Below are 20,885 nucleotides of genomic sequence, written 5' to 3' on the forward strand. Positions count from 1 at the left end.
GACCAAAGCTGAATTTTCAGCATACTTCTAATATGCTGATTCTAATAATCTTACTATTAATATACAGTATGTTAAATAATTTTATGGAAACTACGTTTTTTCAGGATACTTTTACGACTAAAGAACTGCATATTTTAAAATAGAAATTCCAAAAGAAGAATTAAAATGAAAAGTCTGTACTGTAACTTGTGATCAAATTCATCAATTTACATATCTTTATATAATTGCATTAATGTTGTATTTATGAATTATTATTTTTATTTATATATTCATGAATGATTATTGTACATCACTGTTTGTCATTTAACTGATGAACTTAATGTGATGTGTTCTCTGTGATTTATTAGCTATTGGGGAGTAATGGAGACTCAGGTGTAAGAAAGAGGAGGAGGAGACAAACTCAGGACTTCCTGCGGCCTTACATCGCTGCCAAGCTGGAGAATCTTCCAGAAACCTTTGTGCTGGGGGACGAGAAAACCTACAACGGTTTCTATAATAAGCCTCTACCAGGACAGCAGCAGTATCGGGCGTTTGTACTGGCGGCACTGAAGGACCGGGACTCGGTGAGTCTCACAAGTTTTGTGGGTTTCGACAAAATGCTCTATCCCCTGACCTAAACCTACCCCTTACAAAAAAACCTTCTTGTTTCCTTACGGGGAGCTAAAAATGTTCCCACAAAGACCAAATTTACTGACATTACTATACTTGTGAAGACGTTCGGTGCCTGTAGAGAAGGGAATAACACACAGATGTTATACTATATAAATAAATATAACTAAATATAAACTTTAAATTATGTCAGCTAGTTTCCAAGGTAACATTTCCCATTTAGTTTAACTTTATGAACTAAAATAACATGTACAAAACAACTGCAAAAAATAAACTACAAAAAAACCCTAAAAACAGTTTAATACAATTGACACGTATCAAAATGATTAAAATTGTACCTAAAATTAAAATACATACAAATAAAATGATATATAATATATATATATATAATGTCTTAGACTTAATAGTAATTTTGCATCTCAAGTAAATGTATCTCGATATCACAATGTTTAGATGTTGTACTGTACTTTTTTGCATCTCAGTGATCTGACCAATGGTATATTCAGTCTGATTTTCTTTTCAAATCGTAAATTTAAATCTTAAAATAGAAAGAATGAAAGGAGAGGATCAGAGAGGAAAAAAAGAGGAGAGGATGATAGGGTCTTGTGAAAGGACAGTCTGCGGTGGGCTGGTAAACAGACTAGCGAGTGTGAAATTGGATGAAAGAGGTCGACTGCAAAACTACCGCAGCACTTAAAGAAAAACAGATTAGAGGAGGAGGAGATGAAAGAAAGAAGGAGAAAGAGACATCACATGAAGGACTGCGGCAGATCAGCAGAGAGTGTGACGGCGGAGGAGAGAGAGATGCTATCATTAATGCTGGAGAGACCTGAGCGTTACAGATGAAGAGATGGAGGAGAGGTGAAGCAGAAATCAAAACACGCATGAATATGCATCAGTAAATAGTGGCTGGAGTCAGTCAGAGATGCATTACTCAAGCTGTGGGATGTGCTTCCGTCTGAGGTAGTGCTGATTAAATGGATCACCGTAAAAGTTTCCCACTGACAGATTCCCACAGCGCGCTCTCTCTCTCTCCGCTCAGATTTCTCTCCCAGTCCTGTTGCACAGAGAGACAGAGATGATGATCACAACAACTCGACAGATCCGGAGCCCTGTGACTGTAGCCAGAATGTGCAATCATAGTATCCAGTCACAAAAAGATGGCCTTTTTTTAGATAAATGAAGACTATGGCTTGTACAATCAATCAAATTAGACTAGAGCCTTTGGTTATTTAACCACAGAGGATGCTATTGGAGTATGTCTGCATGTCCTGCGTGTCTTTGTGTGACCGAGCACCTCCGCTGTGTCTACTACACACACTGAAGCACATGTGATGCTCTGGTGTGACATAAACGCATGAACTTCATCTCCTAAACCTCTTCAAATCAAATCACCAGCATTTCACCATTTGATTTGAGAAACACATTAGTCAAATACAAACAGAAACTTAAAGGTCTTCACAACAAAGCACCAAAATAAAAGCAAGTAGTAGCAGTAGCCTTATGTTAATTTATACAGTAAACATTTAGAAAAAAGAACAATTTTTTGAAAAAGTTTTGCTGTTTAGTAGGTAAATTCTAGGTGTATATATATATATATATATATATATATATATATATATATATATATATATATATATATATATATATATATATACAAGACTAAAATATCCAGAAAAAGGACATAAGTTGTTAAACGTAGTCTAGGCCTCAAAACTAGACACACTAAACCTGTGACATAGTGACTAATAACTACCAACAAATGTTAAAAGATGAGCTCTTTACATCACGGTACAACAAATAACTAACAATAATAATAAAACAGCAAAATAATTTTTAATGAAATTAGCAAACAACAAATAATAATCATACCTTAACATTTAAACAACATGAAATTCTTTGTTTAGACAGCTGTGTTTGACAAGTTGGGGTACTAACACATTGTTGGGGTTTTATGTAGAATCATTCATTATATTCAGGAATATTTAGGATATTGAATTGATGTTTGAACTTATTTACATGCATTCTTTGCCATTTTATCCTTATTCTAAATAAAGAGAAAACCAACAATAAAACAGGAGAAAGTACTAAATTCTTACTATATAACCTAGCAGTTAAACGCTCTTTCAGTGTTAGAAATGTGTTTGAAACAGAAGTGAGCTGTCTTTTCCACTGCTGGGCCAGTGCTTTAAACGGGTCTTGCGGGGCTGATAGTCTCTGACCTGTAGCACCGAGCCCAAGCTCACCATCAGACAGAAGCTCTGCTGCGCTTTACACGGCTCTCTGAACAACGTCACCCAACCCCAGCAATGACAAGTTATCAGAATTGAAACTATCGCGATCGCGAAACGAACATGAACAAAACAGCGCTCTCAATGCATTGCATTTCGTTAAAATTCCAAATTTAAATCCAAAAGCATCAATGTTTCACAATAATGAGTCGTAAATGAATTCATTTAAAAGCTGAGCTTCGTTTAACCTGAGCGCTGTGTTTTTTTAAAGCGTCTGGCGTGTTTATATAGAAAAACAATGGGAAAGCAGCACAGTGGAATGGACAGACACATTGTATGTAAATCAGCCCTTAAGGGGTCTGCAAAGGTGTTGCTAGGAGGTTTTGTACTGTCTCAAAGCTGTTCAGTGTGGAAAGAGTTGGTGGACATGCATTTAAAATGATTTACAGCCTGAAAGTTGATCCACTTAGTTTTATGATGTGCCGTGCACATTAGCACACTCACCCGTCCCTCTGAGCAAACAACTTCATCAAGATTACAGCCAGATGAGTGCTCATCCAGTCATCACAGCTTTTTCATTTCTTACATAATTGCATGAAAGATGAACTTAGAGTCATTGGCTTTGTGAAAGGAGTGTTTTTGCTTTGGATAAATGCAGAAGAATGAACAGGAAGCCAATCGGGATGCACACAAATATTCATTCAGAGTGGAGGCTAGATTTAATTTGACACAAACTATACAGTACAGTAGCATACAAAGTATGTAGTACAGTATCTGCAAAGATATCTCAACAATGTATTGTCTGTGGCTTAGAAAAATACATCTCTGTATAAACTTAACTGATAAATTGTCTTAGCTGCTCCGCGTTTCATTTTGTAGCTCTACGTTTATACTGTATGTCAACTGTAGACTTGCATCTGATTTTATGTATTAAAAAGTCTCCTGAGCAATGCAATGAGCGGCTACTAAGAAAAAAAACTCCCTTAGGGTTTTTTCTCACAGATGTGTCAAATTAAATATGGCATATGTTTTCTTAATCTGTGTTTATATTGAGATAAACTTATCTCAGAATGAATTTTTAAAGTGATTCACTCACCCTTATACACTGCAAAAGTAAGCATGTTCATGCTAAAAACAAGTAAAAATGTCAAAAAGTTGGTCATTTTTTTAACCCACCAGCAATTTTAAGCATAAAATTGCTTAATTTTGAACTGATTTATTTATTTATTCATTAACAAGGCTTAATAATTAATCATTCATTAACAAGGCTTAATCATTTTCTGCCTCAAGTTAATTTATCTTCATTCAAGAAAGTGTATACTTATACTGAAAATGATAAAAATTCGGAAAGTGTTTTTCCAAACCGTGAAAGAAGCTGTGTTGCAAAAGCTGAATGAGACGTGTTCATTTTGGGCCGAGCTCCTCGGAGCCTCTGTGTTTGTGCTGCCCTGCTGTAAATGAGTTCTGGGCAGCGATGGTTTCTGTGGTTCCTGGTGTCGCTTCCAGAGGGAATGCAGAAGGTGTAGCACTGATGGGATTTGGTTGATGATGCGTATCCTCCGCTTCTCAGCGGGATGGAAGAGGTTACCCCTCCCTCGGCCCTTTCTCTCGCTCTCGCTCTCCCTCTATCTCCCTGTTTCCATCCCTCTTTCTCCTGCGCCCCGCTGTGCTGTCTAAAAGGTGTTACTAAGACGATTAGTTGCCAGCATTTGTGGAAGGAGCCTGACTTCTGTGCTACTTTGAAGATGTGAAGGTTTTCCTCCTGCTCTGCTCAAACACCCGTCAATAGATTTCAGTTTGCATGTGATCACTGAATGTCATTAAACGTCACACTGAGGCTGACAGTGACAGTGTTGACACGCGCATTGACTGCCTCTTGAAAAACACTTACAAAATTCAACCTTTAGCATTTTTATAGATGTCATAGACAACACCAAAGACAACATCTAATCACATCCTATAAAGTCTGAATGAAGCGTTACAATAATGTGTGTAGTGTCATTTAATTATTACCTTGCAGTTTTATAGACATATTTAATTATATAAACACATCATTTATATCCATTTATCCGTGTGTGTGTGTATGTGTGTGTCATGTATGCATGCTTATATAGGTGAGTTTTAACCAAATGATAAAGAAACAGCATTATGCAATGTTTTCTAATGACCAGAGTAAGCTGGGATTTTGAGTCGATGACAATTAATCAAATCATAAAAGGTAAAATTTACAAGAGAGAGAAACATTTACTTAAATACACTGATAAACACTTGCTAAAAATAAAAATGTTTTAATAATTAAATTACTGAAATGTTAAGTTAAAATATTTTGGGCTAAAGGGTTGTCAAAAAATAAATACATTTTTTAAAGAATCCATGAGTTTCAAAGAACCTAAATTTAAGAGAGTTTTCATTTACAGGGTTTCCCAAACCGGGGGTTCATAAGTTTATCACAAATTGCTAGATTTGTTTGGATGTTATGTGACCATTAACCAACATCAGAGAACCACGAACACGCAGACGTGGTTTTAAATTATTGAAATATGAAATAAAAAATAGGAAGAAGGGATCTGACTGGCAAAAAAAAAAGTCTGAATCACGGATTAAATGTATTTTATTGCTGCATACTTCCCTTGCTTCTATTTGTGTTGCGTTTTATTTATTTATTTTACTTTAATGTGTAAAGTAGTTATAATAAAGAATATGTATGAATGTCTTTTAAGTAATTCTTGTCCTTTCTTTCTCCGTCATAAGATGTTCACGGTGAGCCCTTACTCTGATCCCATGATGGTGAAGCTCCACAGCGGGATGTCCCGTCACGTTGAGGACCCAGAGATGCTGTGGGTGATGGGACCGGTGCTGGCCGTCGTCCTCATCATCATCATCGTCATTGCCATCCTGCTCTTCAAGAGGTACTATTACTTTACTGAACAATACAATCATTCATCCAGCACCGAGACTGCATGTATTGCATTCTGCTTAAGTGACCATATTTTCTTTTTCGCCATGCGTAGCAAACTAGAGTTTACTGCACTTCCTCCTGTCAGGTATAAATAGCCGGTCTCTCTCAGAGACACTGCTGACTCGATGTAAGAGCAGAAAATCAAAAAGTCAAGAAATCTTATTTCACTATGACAGTCAGCAATTTAAGTTTCTTTTTCTTTAGAACACTCTTTTTTTTTCTCCTGAACTTTAACGATCAAATAATGATAATATATTTTTGAACTGGACTGCAAAAATGATATTTGATAACACACCTGCTGTATCAAAAAATCTGATCTCCCCAAATGACGTCCAAGTCTCAGATAAAACGTGCCCCTCTTCTCAATTACGACCGAATCTGTTCGGCCCCATTGAAGAGTGCAGGAGAATCAAATGCCTAGAGTTCAAGTTAGATGTCTGTTGAGTGAAAAGAAAACTCATTTTGCAAATGTCAGCTCGAATCGGAGCTCATTAGCAGCAATGGCATTTCCACATTTCTGACAAATTCGCCCTACACACAGAGTCTGTGCCGTTTTCTTCCTGTGACATTTTCTCTTTTCTCTCCTCTGCTTCTCGTCTCTTTCTGTGGGATGCAGCAAACAGGAGAGGTGGGTTTCGAGCGGCTCTCTTTGATCAGATAATAAACGCTTGTTTGTGTTTGCTGTTTAATGAGAGGCAATTGAAGAGTTTAATTGAGCTCAGATTAGTGCTGCTGCTCTCTAACACATGCTAACACACGGGAAATATCACTTTACACTTTACTGTAAAGTCCTGTTAATGTATTATTAGTGACTAAAAATGAGCAAGACATTCATATTTATTCATCTTTGCTAATGTTAGTTAATAAATTGCGATCGCTCATTGTTAATGTCCGAGCTCAGATCCATTAAATAATATTAACAGATAATAACTATTAAGAGAGTATTGGTAAATAAGACTAATTAGGATTAATAAGTGCTTTATTTTTTAACCAAATGAACCCTATTGTAAAGAAATATCTTGCAGATTTACACATCCACCTGGTCTCTCTGTGTTTTTATGCTCATGCATGATGTCATTTCCTGTCTGCACAGGAAGCGCTCCTCTCCCTCGACTAAAGACGAGCACTCGGCGGGAGTTAAAGATCATTTACTGGCCCACTCCTCTGACCCCGTGGAAATGAGGAGGCTCAACTATCAAACTCAAGGTACGTCAAAATACAGAGCTGTGTTTGAAACCAGTGTGACTTTCCATGTGATGCCTACCGAAGGGCCATTCTTGAAAGCCTAGGATAAAAAACACTGAACAGATATGTGTTTTTAATATTGCTGAATGGCAAATTGGTGGTTGCATATTTTACAGCTTATATTAGCCATATTAAAACGTGCTTTGTACCTTATGATATACAGTAACCAGTAGGTTTTTATTACAATATGGGTGAAATCCACAATGAATAATAGTGTCCTGCCCATAAAATATGGTGAATATATTATAATAAATAAAATTAAAACCATGAAAAAGTCTTACTTGAACTGAACTGAAATTCATATATATATTTAGAATATTTTTAATATTTAGAAAAAACTTTTTAGCTACATTTACATACAAAGCAACATTTCTTGTTTCAAATCTAAATAGAAATAAAATTAATTAAACAATATAGACATGTAAAAAAATTAATTAAACTAACAGCGGCTAATAAAAATTATAAAAACAACTAAAACGTTTTGCAAAAAAACAAAAAGCAACAGCATTTTAATAAATCCAATAGGTGCACAGAATTTAGTTCATTTCTAGTTGATATCAGCCTAGTTTCTAACATACTCCATTGAAGGATTGTTCACCTAAAAGTGAAAATTACCCCATGATTTACTCACCTCCAAGCCATCCTAGGTGTTTATGACTTTCTTCTTTCAAACACTGTCAGAATTGTTTTAAAATGTATCCTGGCTCTTCCAAGCTTGGTAATGCCGGTGGATAGTGGCTGTTATTTTGAGGCTCCAAAAAGTGCATAAATTCATGGTAAAACTAACCAGTACGCCTCCAGGGGGGTTAACGTGGTTTGGGATTGTTTGGATGTAGACTTCAGAAAGAGACACTGGATTTATGGACATCAGGCTCAGCTGCAGCTTCAGTGTGAAGACAAAACATTATTCACAGAGCAGCATTGTCAGGTGAAGGACACCGAACCTGCCAGCTAATCTCAAACTACACACACACACACACACGAGAGAGAGAGAGAGAGAGAGAGAGAGAGAGAGAGAGAGAGAGAGAGAGAGAGAGAGAGAGAGAGAGAGAGAGAGAGAGAGAGAGAGAGAGAGAGAGAGAGAGAGAGAGAGAGAGAGAGAGAGAGAGAGAGAGAGAGAGAGAGAGAGAGAGAGACAGAGAGAGAGAGAGAGAGAGAGAGAGAGAGAGAGAGAGAGAGAGAGAGAGAGAGAGAGAGAGAGAGAGAGAGAGACAGAGAGAGAGAGAGAGAGAGAGAGAGAGAGAGAGAGAGAGAGAGAGAGAGAGAGAGAGAGAGAGAGAGAGAGAGAGAGAGAGAGAGAGAGAGAGAGAGAGAGAGAGAGAGAGAGAGAGAGAGAGAGAGAGAGAGAGAGAGAGAGAGAGAGAGAGAGAGAGAGAGAGAGAGAGAGAGAGAGAGAGAGAGAGAGAGAGAGAGAGAGAGAGAGAGAGAGAGAGAGAGAGAGAGAGAGAGAGAGAGAGAGAGAGAGAGAGAGAGAGAGAGAGAGAGAGAGAGAGAGAGAGAGAGAGAGAGAGAGAGAGAGAGAGAGAGAGAGAGAGAGAGAGAGAGAGAGAGAGAGAGAGAGAGAGAGAGAGAGAGAGAGAGAGAGAGAGAGAGAGAGAGAGAGAGAGAGAGAGAGAGAGAGAGAGAGAGAGAGAGAGAGAGAGAGAGAGAGAGAGAGAGAGAGAGAGAGAGAGAGAGAGAGAGAGAGAGAGAGAGAGAGAGAGAGAGAGAGAGAGAGAGAGAGAGAGAGAGAGAGAGAGAGAGAGAGAGAGAGAGAGAGAGAGAGAGAGAGAGAGAGAGAGAGAGAGAGAGAGAGAGAGAGAGAGAGAGAGAGAGAGAGAGAGAGAGAGAGAGATCAGAGAGAGAGAGAGAGGGAGGCATCACATCCTATAGCTTCATTTGGTTTAGACTGAGCTTTGAACTTGATGGATAGAATTAAACAGGATGATTCACTGGAGAAAATCCTTCTCTTTCTCGCTCCTTTCAATCCATATTTTGCTCTTCTCTCTTTCTCTCTCTCTCTTTCTCTCTCTCTCTCAGGGGAAATTTCTGAATGCTCAGACATTTTGCTGACTTCAATAAGAATCTGCTTTTGCTTCAGTTGCAAAGTGACTCATGTTCTTATGTCAGATTGTTGGGCTGCGAGCGCTCGACTGATGCGCAATCTTTCTCATGGCGAAACTGGGAGAAATATTCATGTCAACTTCTCTGCCATGGAAATTGATTTTCCTTGCTTGCGAATCTTCAAATGAGGAACCAGACTACCAGTGTTGTTGTTTGTTTACTTGTGAAAGTTCAGAATTTGTGTTTCAAAAAGCTTCAGGACACTTTGAAAATGTAAAAATGGCTTACCTCACAGATAAAGGCTGTTTGTATTGCAGATAAATGTTTGACGTTTCAGGCACTGTGTTTAAAGACGTGCAAACTATATGCCAGTGCCTCGTTCTTACTTTGGGCCGTGTCATAACAGTGAATATTGTGATACACAAGGTGCAATTTAAACATCCTGTTGTGTTTTGACATGCTGAAAGCCAGTCCTTGATTTGTGAACCGAGAGCTTTCATGTGAACTAAAGGAAGAAAAAGTGCCTTTCAATTCTGAGATTGCAGAGCTTCAGTTCTTTCTTTGGAAGGTTGATATAGAAACTGACCTTGACACTGCAGTTCAAGAGTTAGAGTAGGTATATTGTTTTAAAGAAAGCAATAGCATCATTTATCAAGGATGCTTCACATTGATCAAATGCAAAGGCATTAATGATGTTGCAAAACATTTGATTCTAATAAATGCTGTTCTTTCAAACTTTCTATTTATTAAAAAATCCTGAAAATAAAGTATCACGGTTTCCAAAAAGTATAAACCGCTGTTTTCAAAATTGCTGATAATCAGAAATGTTCATTGAGATTTCTGGAGTAATGATGCTTTGCCATCACAGGAATAAATTACATTAAATTCAAAACAAATAGTTTGAATTGTAAAAATAAATGCAGTGAGTAATTTCTTTCAAAAAATATCAAACATCCCAATTTTTTTGAAATGGCGTATATTTACTAACTGAAGCGTGCTACTGCCGATACATCCACAGACATGCTGCTGTGAGCATGTAAGAAATACTGATGCTGCGCATAAAGCACATATAAAATAACCTCTATATATGATATATGTCAAATTACCTGTTGCAGGTCTACACGGGTGGAGCTGGGGAAGGTGGAGGGTTTTGAAGCACACTACAGCAAGCACTAGCCCAGAATATGAATGTTGAGCAGCAAACTCATTGGCTGCTGATGTGAAACAAACCAATCAGATGTGCCATGTGAATAATGATGTGATTATATCAGATTGAGCTGAATGCGCCATCGAGTTTCATGACAGAACTTGCAGTGAATATTTAATTTCACTTAGAAAACTTATGTCATATTGCAAAGGTTAAATATGTAGGGAAAGCAGTTTCATGTTGTCTTTCGCTCCATGTGGGTGTTTCTTTTGCTCTTTTCTGCACACACTCTGTCTCTTTTCCTCTTCCTCTCTCTTCTGTAAGTGGCATATATCACAGTCCCTCCTCATCTTCTCTCTGCAGGTTCCAGTGCCTTCAGCTGCCCCAGCACTTCAAGTTAGTTTCTCTCTTGCGCTCCTGTGTGAACTTTCACTACCTTCATCTCTATGCTCCTCCTCCCTGTCCATCAAGACCAAAGCCACGCCCCCTCCACCACTTTGGCTGCTCTGAGTTAAAGCTTCACCATCTCTCACGTCCTTTCCACAGGCTGTCCGTCTCAAACACCTCAGTTGAGCAGATGTGGGATGGGAGGGAAAACAATCTGTGTTTTTGTTTGTTTGTTTTTTAACGTGTGCTTAGGTTGTAGTCCTTCTGTGTAATATGCCGGTGTCATTTACATGCCATTTTGATTGTACAGGACAGCTCACGCCACCTTGCTATTGACCCGGAAGCGGTTCATATTTCAGCCAATGAGCATGTCCGTTCACCGCTTACATCACTGCCGCTAGTCTTAGCACATAGCATGGTGCTAAAAGCTTAGTGCTTTCTCCTTCGCCTTCTATTTCTCTCATGCTTTGGGTTGTTTTCATGTGTGCCCATCTACCAAAAGCCTAATAACTGTGTGAACCAAAGTGTGTTTGTTCCTCAGTTCAGCCAAGCAAAACCAAACAGGCCAATAGAAATCTCTGCTATCAGTTCATCCTCTCTTTCTCCCTGCAGGAATGCGGGAACACCCTCCAGTTTCTGTCTGTGCTTTGGCTGACCACATCGAGCGGCTGAAAGCCAACGACGGCCTACGCTTCTCCCAGGAATATGAGGTAACTCTTCCCTGGTCACAGTGTCCGTCTAAGCAACCTTGAGGAGAATTGTCCTCAATACCTTCTGTTGAAGCCACCGAGGGATAATTGCTTGACGTCCTACAAACATCAGCAATTTACATAAAAATGTCTTAAGGAAGATAAATCAGGACAACGAAGGGGAGGAGAACACATCTATTATGGATAACTCTTGCAGCTGGAAAACATTTGTGCTTATTCTGGCCTACATCTGCACGTGTGGAACATGTAAATTGTAGGACAGGACAGTGAAGATAAGACTAAAAGAGACAGCGGATTTATTATGGCTGAACATTTAAAGCAGAACAGTTATAAATAGGGCTCCAAAAGCACATAGGTTGAACTGAGCTAATCCTATCGCTAACCGTTCAAAAGTTTGGCTTCGGTAAGAAATTAATACTTTTATTCAGCAAGACTGCACTGAATTGATCAAAAGTAGCAGTAAATACGTCGCTAATGTCGCAAAAGATTTCTCTTTTAAAATGAATGCTGTTCTTTAGAACTTTTTGTTCATCGAAGAAGAATGAAAAGTAAATGTAGAAACGTATTCGACACACAGTTGTTTTAAATGGGGATTGTAATCAGAAAAGTGTCTCGAGCAGAACATCAGCATTTTAGTATGATGTCTGAAGGACCATGTGTCATGTGACACTGAAGACTGGAGTGACGATGCTGAAAATTCAGCTTTTCATAGAAACATATTTAACATATATTCACTTAGAAAACAGCTATTTGAAATTGCAGTAATATTTAAAAATATTATTATTCTACTGTAGTTTTAATCAAATAAATCCAGCCTTGGTGAACAAAAGATACTTCTTTCAAAATCATTAACAATTCTTACATTTTTGAACTTTAGTATGTAATAACAGTCATCCTTTAACCCCTTTCTTATTTCTGTAAATACTTAATGTGGTTTAAGACATGAAAGTGAACTCTTTCATTGCTAGTTTGGTCTATCAATTAAACATTTTTATTTATTTTTTATGCTTCACACATCTATTTGAAATAGCTAAAACCACTGTGATAGACCAATTTGATCTGTGATCATCACGGAAGCACTAAAGAAACTGACAAGTAACTAAAAAATCCAGCGATTAGAAGAGCTTATTACGTTAAAATATGACCTTTGGTGGACTGATGAAACCAAACCGCTGCAAGAAGTCACATAAAGCCAGGTAAACGTATAGAAAGTGTTCATTTTGAGCCAGATCTTGTGTGCAGAATCATTCAGACAGTCAGCGGAAGGCCTGTGGCAACTGTCTGATGCTGGGATTATGCCATTACAGCTAAATAAAGCTAAATGTGTTCACCGTACAAATCTCTGAAAGATCGCATGAATGTGAACTCTTCAACATCTCATGTGAACAAGTACTGCTCTTCATTACTCAAATGTGCTGCGGTGACACTAAAAACTGGTGCAGCTATATAATACTACAACCTACACTTGGATTTACAGATTTTCACACACACACACACACACACACACACACACACACATGGCCACATCAGCATCTCAGGCAGTATCCAGATCGCCAGAGCTTGAAATTAAAGCTGGGAAACAACTCTATTAGGAGTGTAGTGAGTGTGAGAGTCACCTGCTTTATTAGACGGCTAATCCTGCAGTGTGTGTGTGTGTGTGTGTGTGTGTGTGTGTTTTGGGAAGGGGCGGGACTCTGCTGTCTTCTTAAGCTGTTATTGTATATTGAGCAGCTCTTTTGAGTACTTAAACAATCAAGACCTTAATATAGACATCAAATACTGAGGGAGCAGCAGTGATCTAATCAAACGCCAAATGGCTCACATTAAACAACAATACAAAAGAAGCTAACAGGATAAACCGATAAAGACAGGGAGGGAGTTGTGTACGAAGATGGAGAGAAAGTAATATATCTGTAGGTAAATAATAAGATAGAGATAGATCAGTGTGTGCCTGTCATCCGTAGGAAAGTCCTCCTAACTGAGTACAGCATGCATTATATTTAATATACACTCAAATTCAAAAGGTTTTTAAAACAAATGAATATTTTCAGCAAGGATGCATTAAATGGATCAAAACATACAACAAGGACCAACATTTTTTTTAGTGATTTTGTAATATTATTGTTATTTTTACTGTAAGTGTAATAAAAATACAGCTTAGATGAGCAGATATTTTCTTCTTATTATTATTATTATGTGAACAGCTTGATTTTAAGTGTAAACATTTTTAGACTGACCGTGAACTGATGCAGAATTACTCCAACAGACCTTTAGTTAAGCTCATTGAAGCTTTTATATTAAATTATTGAATGTATTTCACTTCTAGAGACATTTTTTAAAAAGTGCTCTGCCATATTTATGCTTCTTTTATAGTGGAGAGCAACCACAGATCAGGACAGAGCTAACAGCACACAAGGACAACACATTTTTAGATCACACATACACCTGCATTAAAACCTGTGATGTTTTTAACAGGAAAAAAACAAGCGACCTGCTGAATAAGACACGTGTTCCTGAATAAGACACGAATAGCCACCCATATAGCAGATAGAAACAAGGGAAAAGATTTCACTTCGTAATGTGACAGAGAGAGATTAAGTGCTATTCAGATGAATATTTTATTGCTCTGTTTCATCGCTCAAGAGACTTAAGGTACTGTAGGTCAGAGTTATGTTATATTCACACCACAAACCCAGCGGTCTGCAGCACCGCTCCTCATGTATATCACTATCACATACGGATGAGAAAGAACTGATGGTGGATGCAGAGAAGCATTAGTATCATGGGACAAATCCATCAGTGCCATCTGGAGAGGTGTCATGCACGTCCAAGAAATAGAAGTTGTGTTTTACGAACAAACCCACAGAACTCGACACACACTCTTCTGACGAGCTGTGCGTTTCGGCCTCCAAAACTCCAGAGCGCTTGCTGTGAATATTACTGTGTCAGGTTAGCACGCAATGCTAAGAGAAGAAACACAGAAAGCACGTAAGGCTTGTGTGTGTTTGTTTTAAACGCACCGAAGCCGCCTTTATCAGAGATCAATACAATCCTCATCACAAACACATAATCATACATAACCACAAACAAATGCACAAATAATAAAAACACATTGTGCTGTTAGACAGATTAAGCAGACAAACAATCATCTGCAGTATGGCAGGTGTGTAGTGATTATTGATTGTTCTTCTGCGGTTCTTCATAATCCATCTGTTAGTAGACAGAAGATTAGTCTTTGATTGCTCTTCATTTCATATACATCTAGAAGAACGTCACATTGCCCTTAGATTGAACTGTGCATGTCCTCATCCACCGTATTTTAAGAGCATTCTCAGTTCACGTTCAAAACATTCAGCCCATTAAGACTTTTTTAAAGGAATCAATACTTTTATTCAGCAAAGATGCATTAAAGTGACATTAAAGACATCTATAATTGTATTATTTTATTTCAAATAGATTTTTTTAACTTTTTATTTATCAAAGAATTGTGGAAAAAATGCAAAATATTAGTTTCAGCATCACTAATAGAAATGTTTCTTGAGCAGCAAATCAGCATATTAGACTGATTTCTGAAGGATGACGCTGAAAATTCAGCTTTGGATCCAAGGAATAAATAGCATTTTAACCTAAATTCACATAGAAATCAAGTCATTTAAATTGTAATAATTAGAGCCGAGCAAGTTTATTATCGCCTTCAAAATAAAAAAAGTGCACAATTTGAATGCATTATTGAATTTTGTGCATAGCAATGTGATTAATGGCAATTAATTGCACAAAATTAATGAAATGTTACCCAAAAATATGCTACAGTTTTTGGTCAAATAAATGCAACATTGGCAAGCATATGATTCATATCGACCCTAAAATACCTTACTGACCCCGAGCTTTAGAAGGGCATTATATGTTTCATATAGTTGATAAGTTTTGTTTATTATAACTGCTAATGGTTCTGCATTTTAGAACTTGATTAATGTGATGCAGGCATCTGAACCTCACCCTCTGACCGTTGTTTCATCGCTATGGTAACAGCAGGGCTGGATTAGGTCCCGGCTGCCGTGATCGTGGGCAGGTCATGGCAGAGGTTGACAGTGTGTTGTGTCTTCTAGATTTTGCAGCATCAGTTCCTGCTGTGCCAGACTCATCTTATTATGAAGGATTCATTGGTGCACATTATTCCATGGCTTTGTACACTTTCATCAGAATGAAATGAAGCTTGCTCCACCTCCGAATGACTTCAGGTTTTAGCCGATGTGACCAAACCCTCTTATTTTTAAACCCCTTCCCTCTAGTCACCTGTCATACGAGCTTCCAATCAGTTTCCTCGTTAAATTATACTGTTTCCCTCTATCTTCTTTTCTTATTGGATATCCTGTTTCACTAAATCACGTTAGAGTAAAGCAGGTTTTCATTCAGTAGACATGTTGTGGTTTGGCATAAAGGAGTGTTTAGGAAACCTGCTGGAAAACAGTCTGCAGAGAATTTGAATGATATAAAACATTTTTTACATGTTCTCCTTCTCATGTGGCGTTTAGTATTCAGACGGGATCATTTCAAAGGATATTGTGTCTGTTGTCTTCCTTTGTTCTGTCAGCGATGTTAAGCTTTCTAGCAAACTTTCTCATATTTTGTGTTTCTGTTCTGCAGTCTATTGACCCCGGCCAGCAGTTCACCTGGGAAAACTCCAACCTGGAGGTCAACAAGCCCAAGAACCGCTACGCAAACGTCATCGCTTACGATCACTCCAGAGTCGTGCTGACCCCCATTGATGGTGAGTCCAAAAACACATCGATGGCAGTGAGTGGTCTGCCGTGATATTTCTAATGCATTTTTGAGTCTCTCTTGCTCACCAAAGCTGCATTGATTTCATTCGAAAACGCGAAACAGTAACACTGTGAAATATTAGCATTTGAAACGAGTATTTTCTAAGTGAATAGATGATAAAATGTAATTTATTCCTGTGATCAAAGCTGGATTTTGAAAACAGTTGCGCTGCCGAATATGTTTCATGCTGCATTTTTTTTCAAGATTCTATAAAAAACAGCATTTATATGAAATTTACATTTTTTGTAACATCATAAATGTTAAACGACAGCGTTTGCAGCGAAATGAAGAAAGCCGTTCAGCGATGACCAGCTCTACGTGTGATCAGCGCCCACTGAATTCTGTGAAAGGCCGCCAAGTCGAAATCATGCCTATTTATTAAATGCTTTGAATAGTTTCAAGGTGTATCTTTTAAAATATAACTCGAAAACGAATAATAAAAGTGTGCAGATTCCACGTGGGCACACCAAGGCCATGAGTACAATGAGCGCTCAGTTCTCAGACTGTGGTTGTGTGTTAACATGCACTTCTGAACCACAGGTGTACCGGGCAGCGACTACATCAACGGAAACTACATCGATGGCTACCGCAAACAGAATGCCTACATCGCCACTCAGGGTCCTCTGCCCGAGACGTTCAGTGACTTCTGGAGGATGGTGTGGGAGCAGAGGACCAGCACCATCGTCATGATGACCAGACTGGAGGAGAAGAGCAGGGTGAGATTTCACTCGTCATCTCGTATTGTCTTTTTCCTGTCTCAGAGAGAGAGGCATGGGGGTTTTTTCACGACGAGAGATCCAGATGGTGTGGAAATCATCTGTCAGGAGACTGTATTGGACTTAAATGAACTATCTAAAGCGATTCATTTGGAATTAAATAAACAGGAACAGTTCAAAATTCTCATTTCAGATATAATTTTTGAGTTTCTGCCCCCTAAGGATATCAGATAATATCCCAAACACCTCGTGGACACAAGCAAACACGTGCTCTGCCTGTGAATTACATACGAAAGGAAGCGAGCATAAGTGTCCTCTTAGGACTGTTGAACAGGAAGTGATGTGTGTGCATGTGTGTTTGTGAGAGAGGGAGGCGTCACATGTTCCCTCACCTGCCGTGTGACCAGATGGTCATTCTGTTTTTCCTCCACATGGTCAGTCTCAATATACATGAATGTGATTTAATGCAAGCTTTCTAATGAAATGATGTGCCTCTCGATTCATCATCGTGTTATTTTTCTGTATAATATCAACTGAAGAAATGCAGCACGTATAGATTAATCCCATTAGTACATCTTAGCCCAAGTTTGTTAAAATAATTAAGTTTTTAATAATATATAAGCAAATTATGAAATCAGCATTAATAAATTCTTTAGAAGTATATTTCATTGTTGTTAGTTTATGTTACTAAAGTAGCAACATAACTAATATATTAAAAATGTAAATGTTATTGTAAAGTGTTACATTACCTAATGATAATTATCATAGTTTTTTGATATAGTGGCCAGTATTATAGAGCAGTACTATGCAATGTCATTTTATATATTTATTGATTAATTATCATTCTATTTATTTATCTTTCTGCTAAGTTTCATTCTAGCATACTTTCTTAAAGACACAAAAATGTATTAATATCCTGTTGAAATGTTCACAAAGATATCGTGTGTAGGAATTGCCTTTATTTCCTAATTTAATTCAAATGAAAGGTTTGAATAAAGGGACACCAGGAACATCCTCAAAATGAAATGAAAATGAAAAAGAATCAGCCATATTTATGAATTAGCTTGAATAAGTGCACAGATTGTACCTGTTCGTTGTTGAAGAAGGACAGCAGTGTTTACGGAAGCCCAGATGGGTCACACAAATGCATCTCAACCCCAGACCTGCCGGCCATTACTCACACAGCCCTCTGTGCTCAGTGTGTGTGTGTGTGTGTGTGTGTTCACAGTATGTGACCCGTGTGTGTTATCAGAGCCGGAGGTTTAGGCACAGTTCTGTCCGGTCTGTGGTGCGTGATGCCCCCATCTGCCCGAGAGCCGCAGGCCTGCTTCAGCTTCAGCTGGCCTCCTCTCACCCGACTCCTGTGCTCTTATGGTCCCTGATGTGTGATGTTTGTGTGTGTGTGTGTGTGTGATTGCAGGTGAAGTGTGATCAGTACTGGCCGAGTCGTGGAACAGAGACATACGGCATGATTCAAGTGTCTATGCTGGATACGGTGGAGTTAGCCACATACAGCGTCAGGACCTTCGCTCTCTATAAGGTCTGTGTGTGACATTTTTCTTTCGTTTTTTTGATCGTACCAGCAGTTATTTTGTTGAAAAATATTATGCAATGAAAACCTTACACGCAAAACAACCAGAAAAGAGGTTTTAGATGTTCGTTTTGATTTATGTTTGACACACATTTTTTTAAACAGTCAGATCCGCTGCATTCACACGAATGAATAAAGCCTCTGCTCATTAATGCTGAAAATGTCTTTTTGTGATTTTGAGATGTTGCGCAGCAGATCTGAATAAATGAAGATGGAAAAAGTTCCACAAAAGCATCCAAATTTAATTAACAGTAGGAAACAAAACTGCCTCTTGGTAATTTACAGCCTGCTAGGATTCTAGTTAGCAACATTTTCAAATATATATATATATATATTTTTTTTTTTTTAATTAGAAAAATATTTTATAACAATTGTACAAGATTTTATAGTAGATTAAATGATGACTGTACATTTGTATTTAACTTATCATATTTTACAATATAATTTACTTGCATAGTTTATGCACGCCACAGGGCAGTTCTAACAGTTTCAACAGTTTCCCTTTTTTTATTCAGCTTTTGCACCCTTACAATTACACAGGCTGTTTCTGCAAAGACCTGTGATGTGATTAGTTAACCTCCACGTCATGTTCATTCGGATAGGCCAGATAAATACTAAATACGACTAAAAGTTACAGTCATAAGTTAACAAGCCTGTAGTTATGATGTTACAGCCTTAATGATTTCTGATTGATTTGTTTTTGCAGTTTAGTTTGTGTTGGAAATGTGGATGGAGATTGATACTATAAAAATTATCATTTTATATATGTATTATAAATATGAATTAGAATTATAAATATATAATTTTATATGGACACCAGATATAATATTTTTAGTGGGTGCAGTACACTATAGTGCATAAATGTGAGGATAGCGAAATAAAATGAACTATGACATATTATACCTCAAAATTTGAGATGAACGTATTTGCCTTAAATGTTTTTTTTTTTCTTTAAGTGCTAATGCCAACTTTTTATATCACGGTGAACAAAATTAAGCATTGCTAGGTAATTGGTGTTATCTACTTTAATTTAACAGCTGATTAATTTTTGCTTGATTGTAATTCAATACAAACCTTTCTATCAAAGTTATCTAACATTATTAGATAAATGACACAGTTCATCTCTTATCATGCTTTGTGACCATTTTCTAAACTACAGTGAATAAACTGTGATGTAATGTGAGACATTTTTGGTTTGAATGTATTGAAACAGAACGGATCCAGTGAGAAACGGGAAGTTCGCCAGTTCCAGTTCATGGCCTGGCCGGATCATGGCGTTCCCGAATACCCCACGCCAATTTTAGCCTTTCTACGCAGGGTCAAGGCCTGCAACCCACCTGACGCCGGACCCATGGTGGTGCACTGCAGGTACTGCATGATCTCTGCTCACTTATCTATGAGCGTGCTGTCTGTGAATTGACTACATCTGTGTTTTTTTCCGCCGCAGCGCCGGTGTGGGTCGGACAGGCTGTTTTATCGTCATAGAGGCCATGCTGGAGCGGATGAAGCACGAGAAGTCGGTGGATATCTACGGTCACGTGACCTGCATGCGCGCTCAGAGGAACTACATGGTGCAGACGGAAGATCAGTATATCTTCATCCACGAGGCCCTGCTGGAGGCCGCCACCTGCGGGAACACCGAGGTCCCTGCGCGGAGCCTGTACACACACATCCAGAAACTCACGCAGGTGTCGCCCGGGGACACCGTCACCGCCATGGAACTGGAGTTTAAGGTCAGAAAACGCACACACACTTCATGCTAACCTGCCACGACACAACAGGGTTCCCGTGTCGGTTTTTCTCTTCTCACTGAAAACAAAAAACACAGCATGATGGCAAAAAATCACAGCCGATCAGAAGTGTTTGATGTTTAGCCTCGTTGTTAGTTAAAATATCTGATTAACATGCAGAGGATGTTTTCCTTACCTCATTTTTGGGGTTGGGAACTGGCTTATTGATAATAGAAATACAGATGGAATATACTGAGATATAAATATTAGATCATAACAAAACAAATAGTTAATTCTTATGACTGAAATAAGCTTAAGCACTTAAATTACTAGGTATTAAAATCAGCGTTGGTCACTGGTAATGAAACGTAAGTTAAGCTCAAGTAAACATTATACCGTTGATTATTAAATTAACTGGAAATAAATAAAATGTAATGAATGAACAGAATTACTCAAATGAAACTAACATTTAAAACAACCTAAAAAACTGAAAAACAAAAGGTCACACTTAAAAAATGCATTACCAAAAACGTGTGTATAAATAATTTTACATCAGCTAAGATTTAAAAATGTGGACTAATGTAAACAAATGAATTATTGTAAAGTGTTACCAAATTCAACTGTAAATAAATAACACTGCATGGGAATCAAGAGCAAGTGTTTATTCAAAAACATCCTTTTTTTCTTAACGGAAAT

The 20,885-nt window shown here is 38.0% G+C and overlaps 1 protein-coding gene across 15 annotated transcripts in view; it reads left to right on the top strand.

The window, feature by feature from the left end:
• ptprfa (protein tyrosine phosphatase receptor type Fa) overlaps positions 1-20,885 on the top strand; it is a 172,969-nt gene that overhangs the window by 143,684 nt on the left and 8,400 nt on the right. For 8 of the 15 annotated variants that reach the window (XM_043241099.1, XM_043241102.1, XM_043241103.1 and 5 more), the window contains 11 exons: positions 348-563; positions 5,592-5,749; positions 6,416-6,427; positions 6,893-7,005; positions 10,598-10,630; positions 11,234-11,331; positions 15,976-16,099; positions 16,693-16,868; positions 18,289-18,408; positions 19,673-19,827; positions 19,907-20,192. In XM_043241099.1, coding sequence (XP_043097034.1) covers positions 348-563; positions 5,592-5,749; positions 6,416-6,427; positions 6,893-7,005; positions 10,598-10,630; positions 11,234-11,331; positions 15,976-16,099; positions 16,693-16,868; positions 18,289-18,408; positions 19,673-19,827; positions 19,907-20,192 — 1,491 coding nt within the window. The remainder of the gene's footprint in view (positions 1-347; positions 564-5,591; positions 5,750-6,415; positions 6,428-6,892; positions 7,006-10,597; positions 10,631-11,233; positions 11,332-15,975; positions 16,100-16,692; positions 16,869-18,288; positions 18,409-19,672; positions 19,828-19,906; positions 20,193-20,885) is intronic. The other 7 variants (XM_043241101.1, XM_043241114.1, XM_043241115.1 and 4 more) reach the window with 3 other exon arrangements.

This window comes from Puntigrus tetrazona, chromosome 6 (genome assembly GCF_018831695.1).
Source record: "Puntigrus tetrazona isolate hp1 chromosome 6, ASM1883169v1, whole genome shotgun sequence".
Taxonomy (NCBI): Eukaryota; Metazoa; Chordata; class Actinopteri; order Cypriniformes; family Cyprinidae; genus Puntigrus; species Puntigrus tetrazona.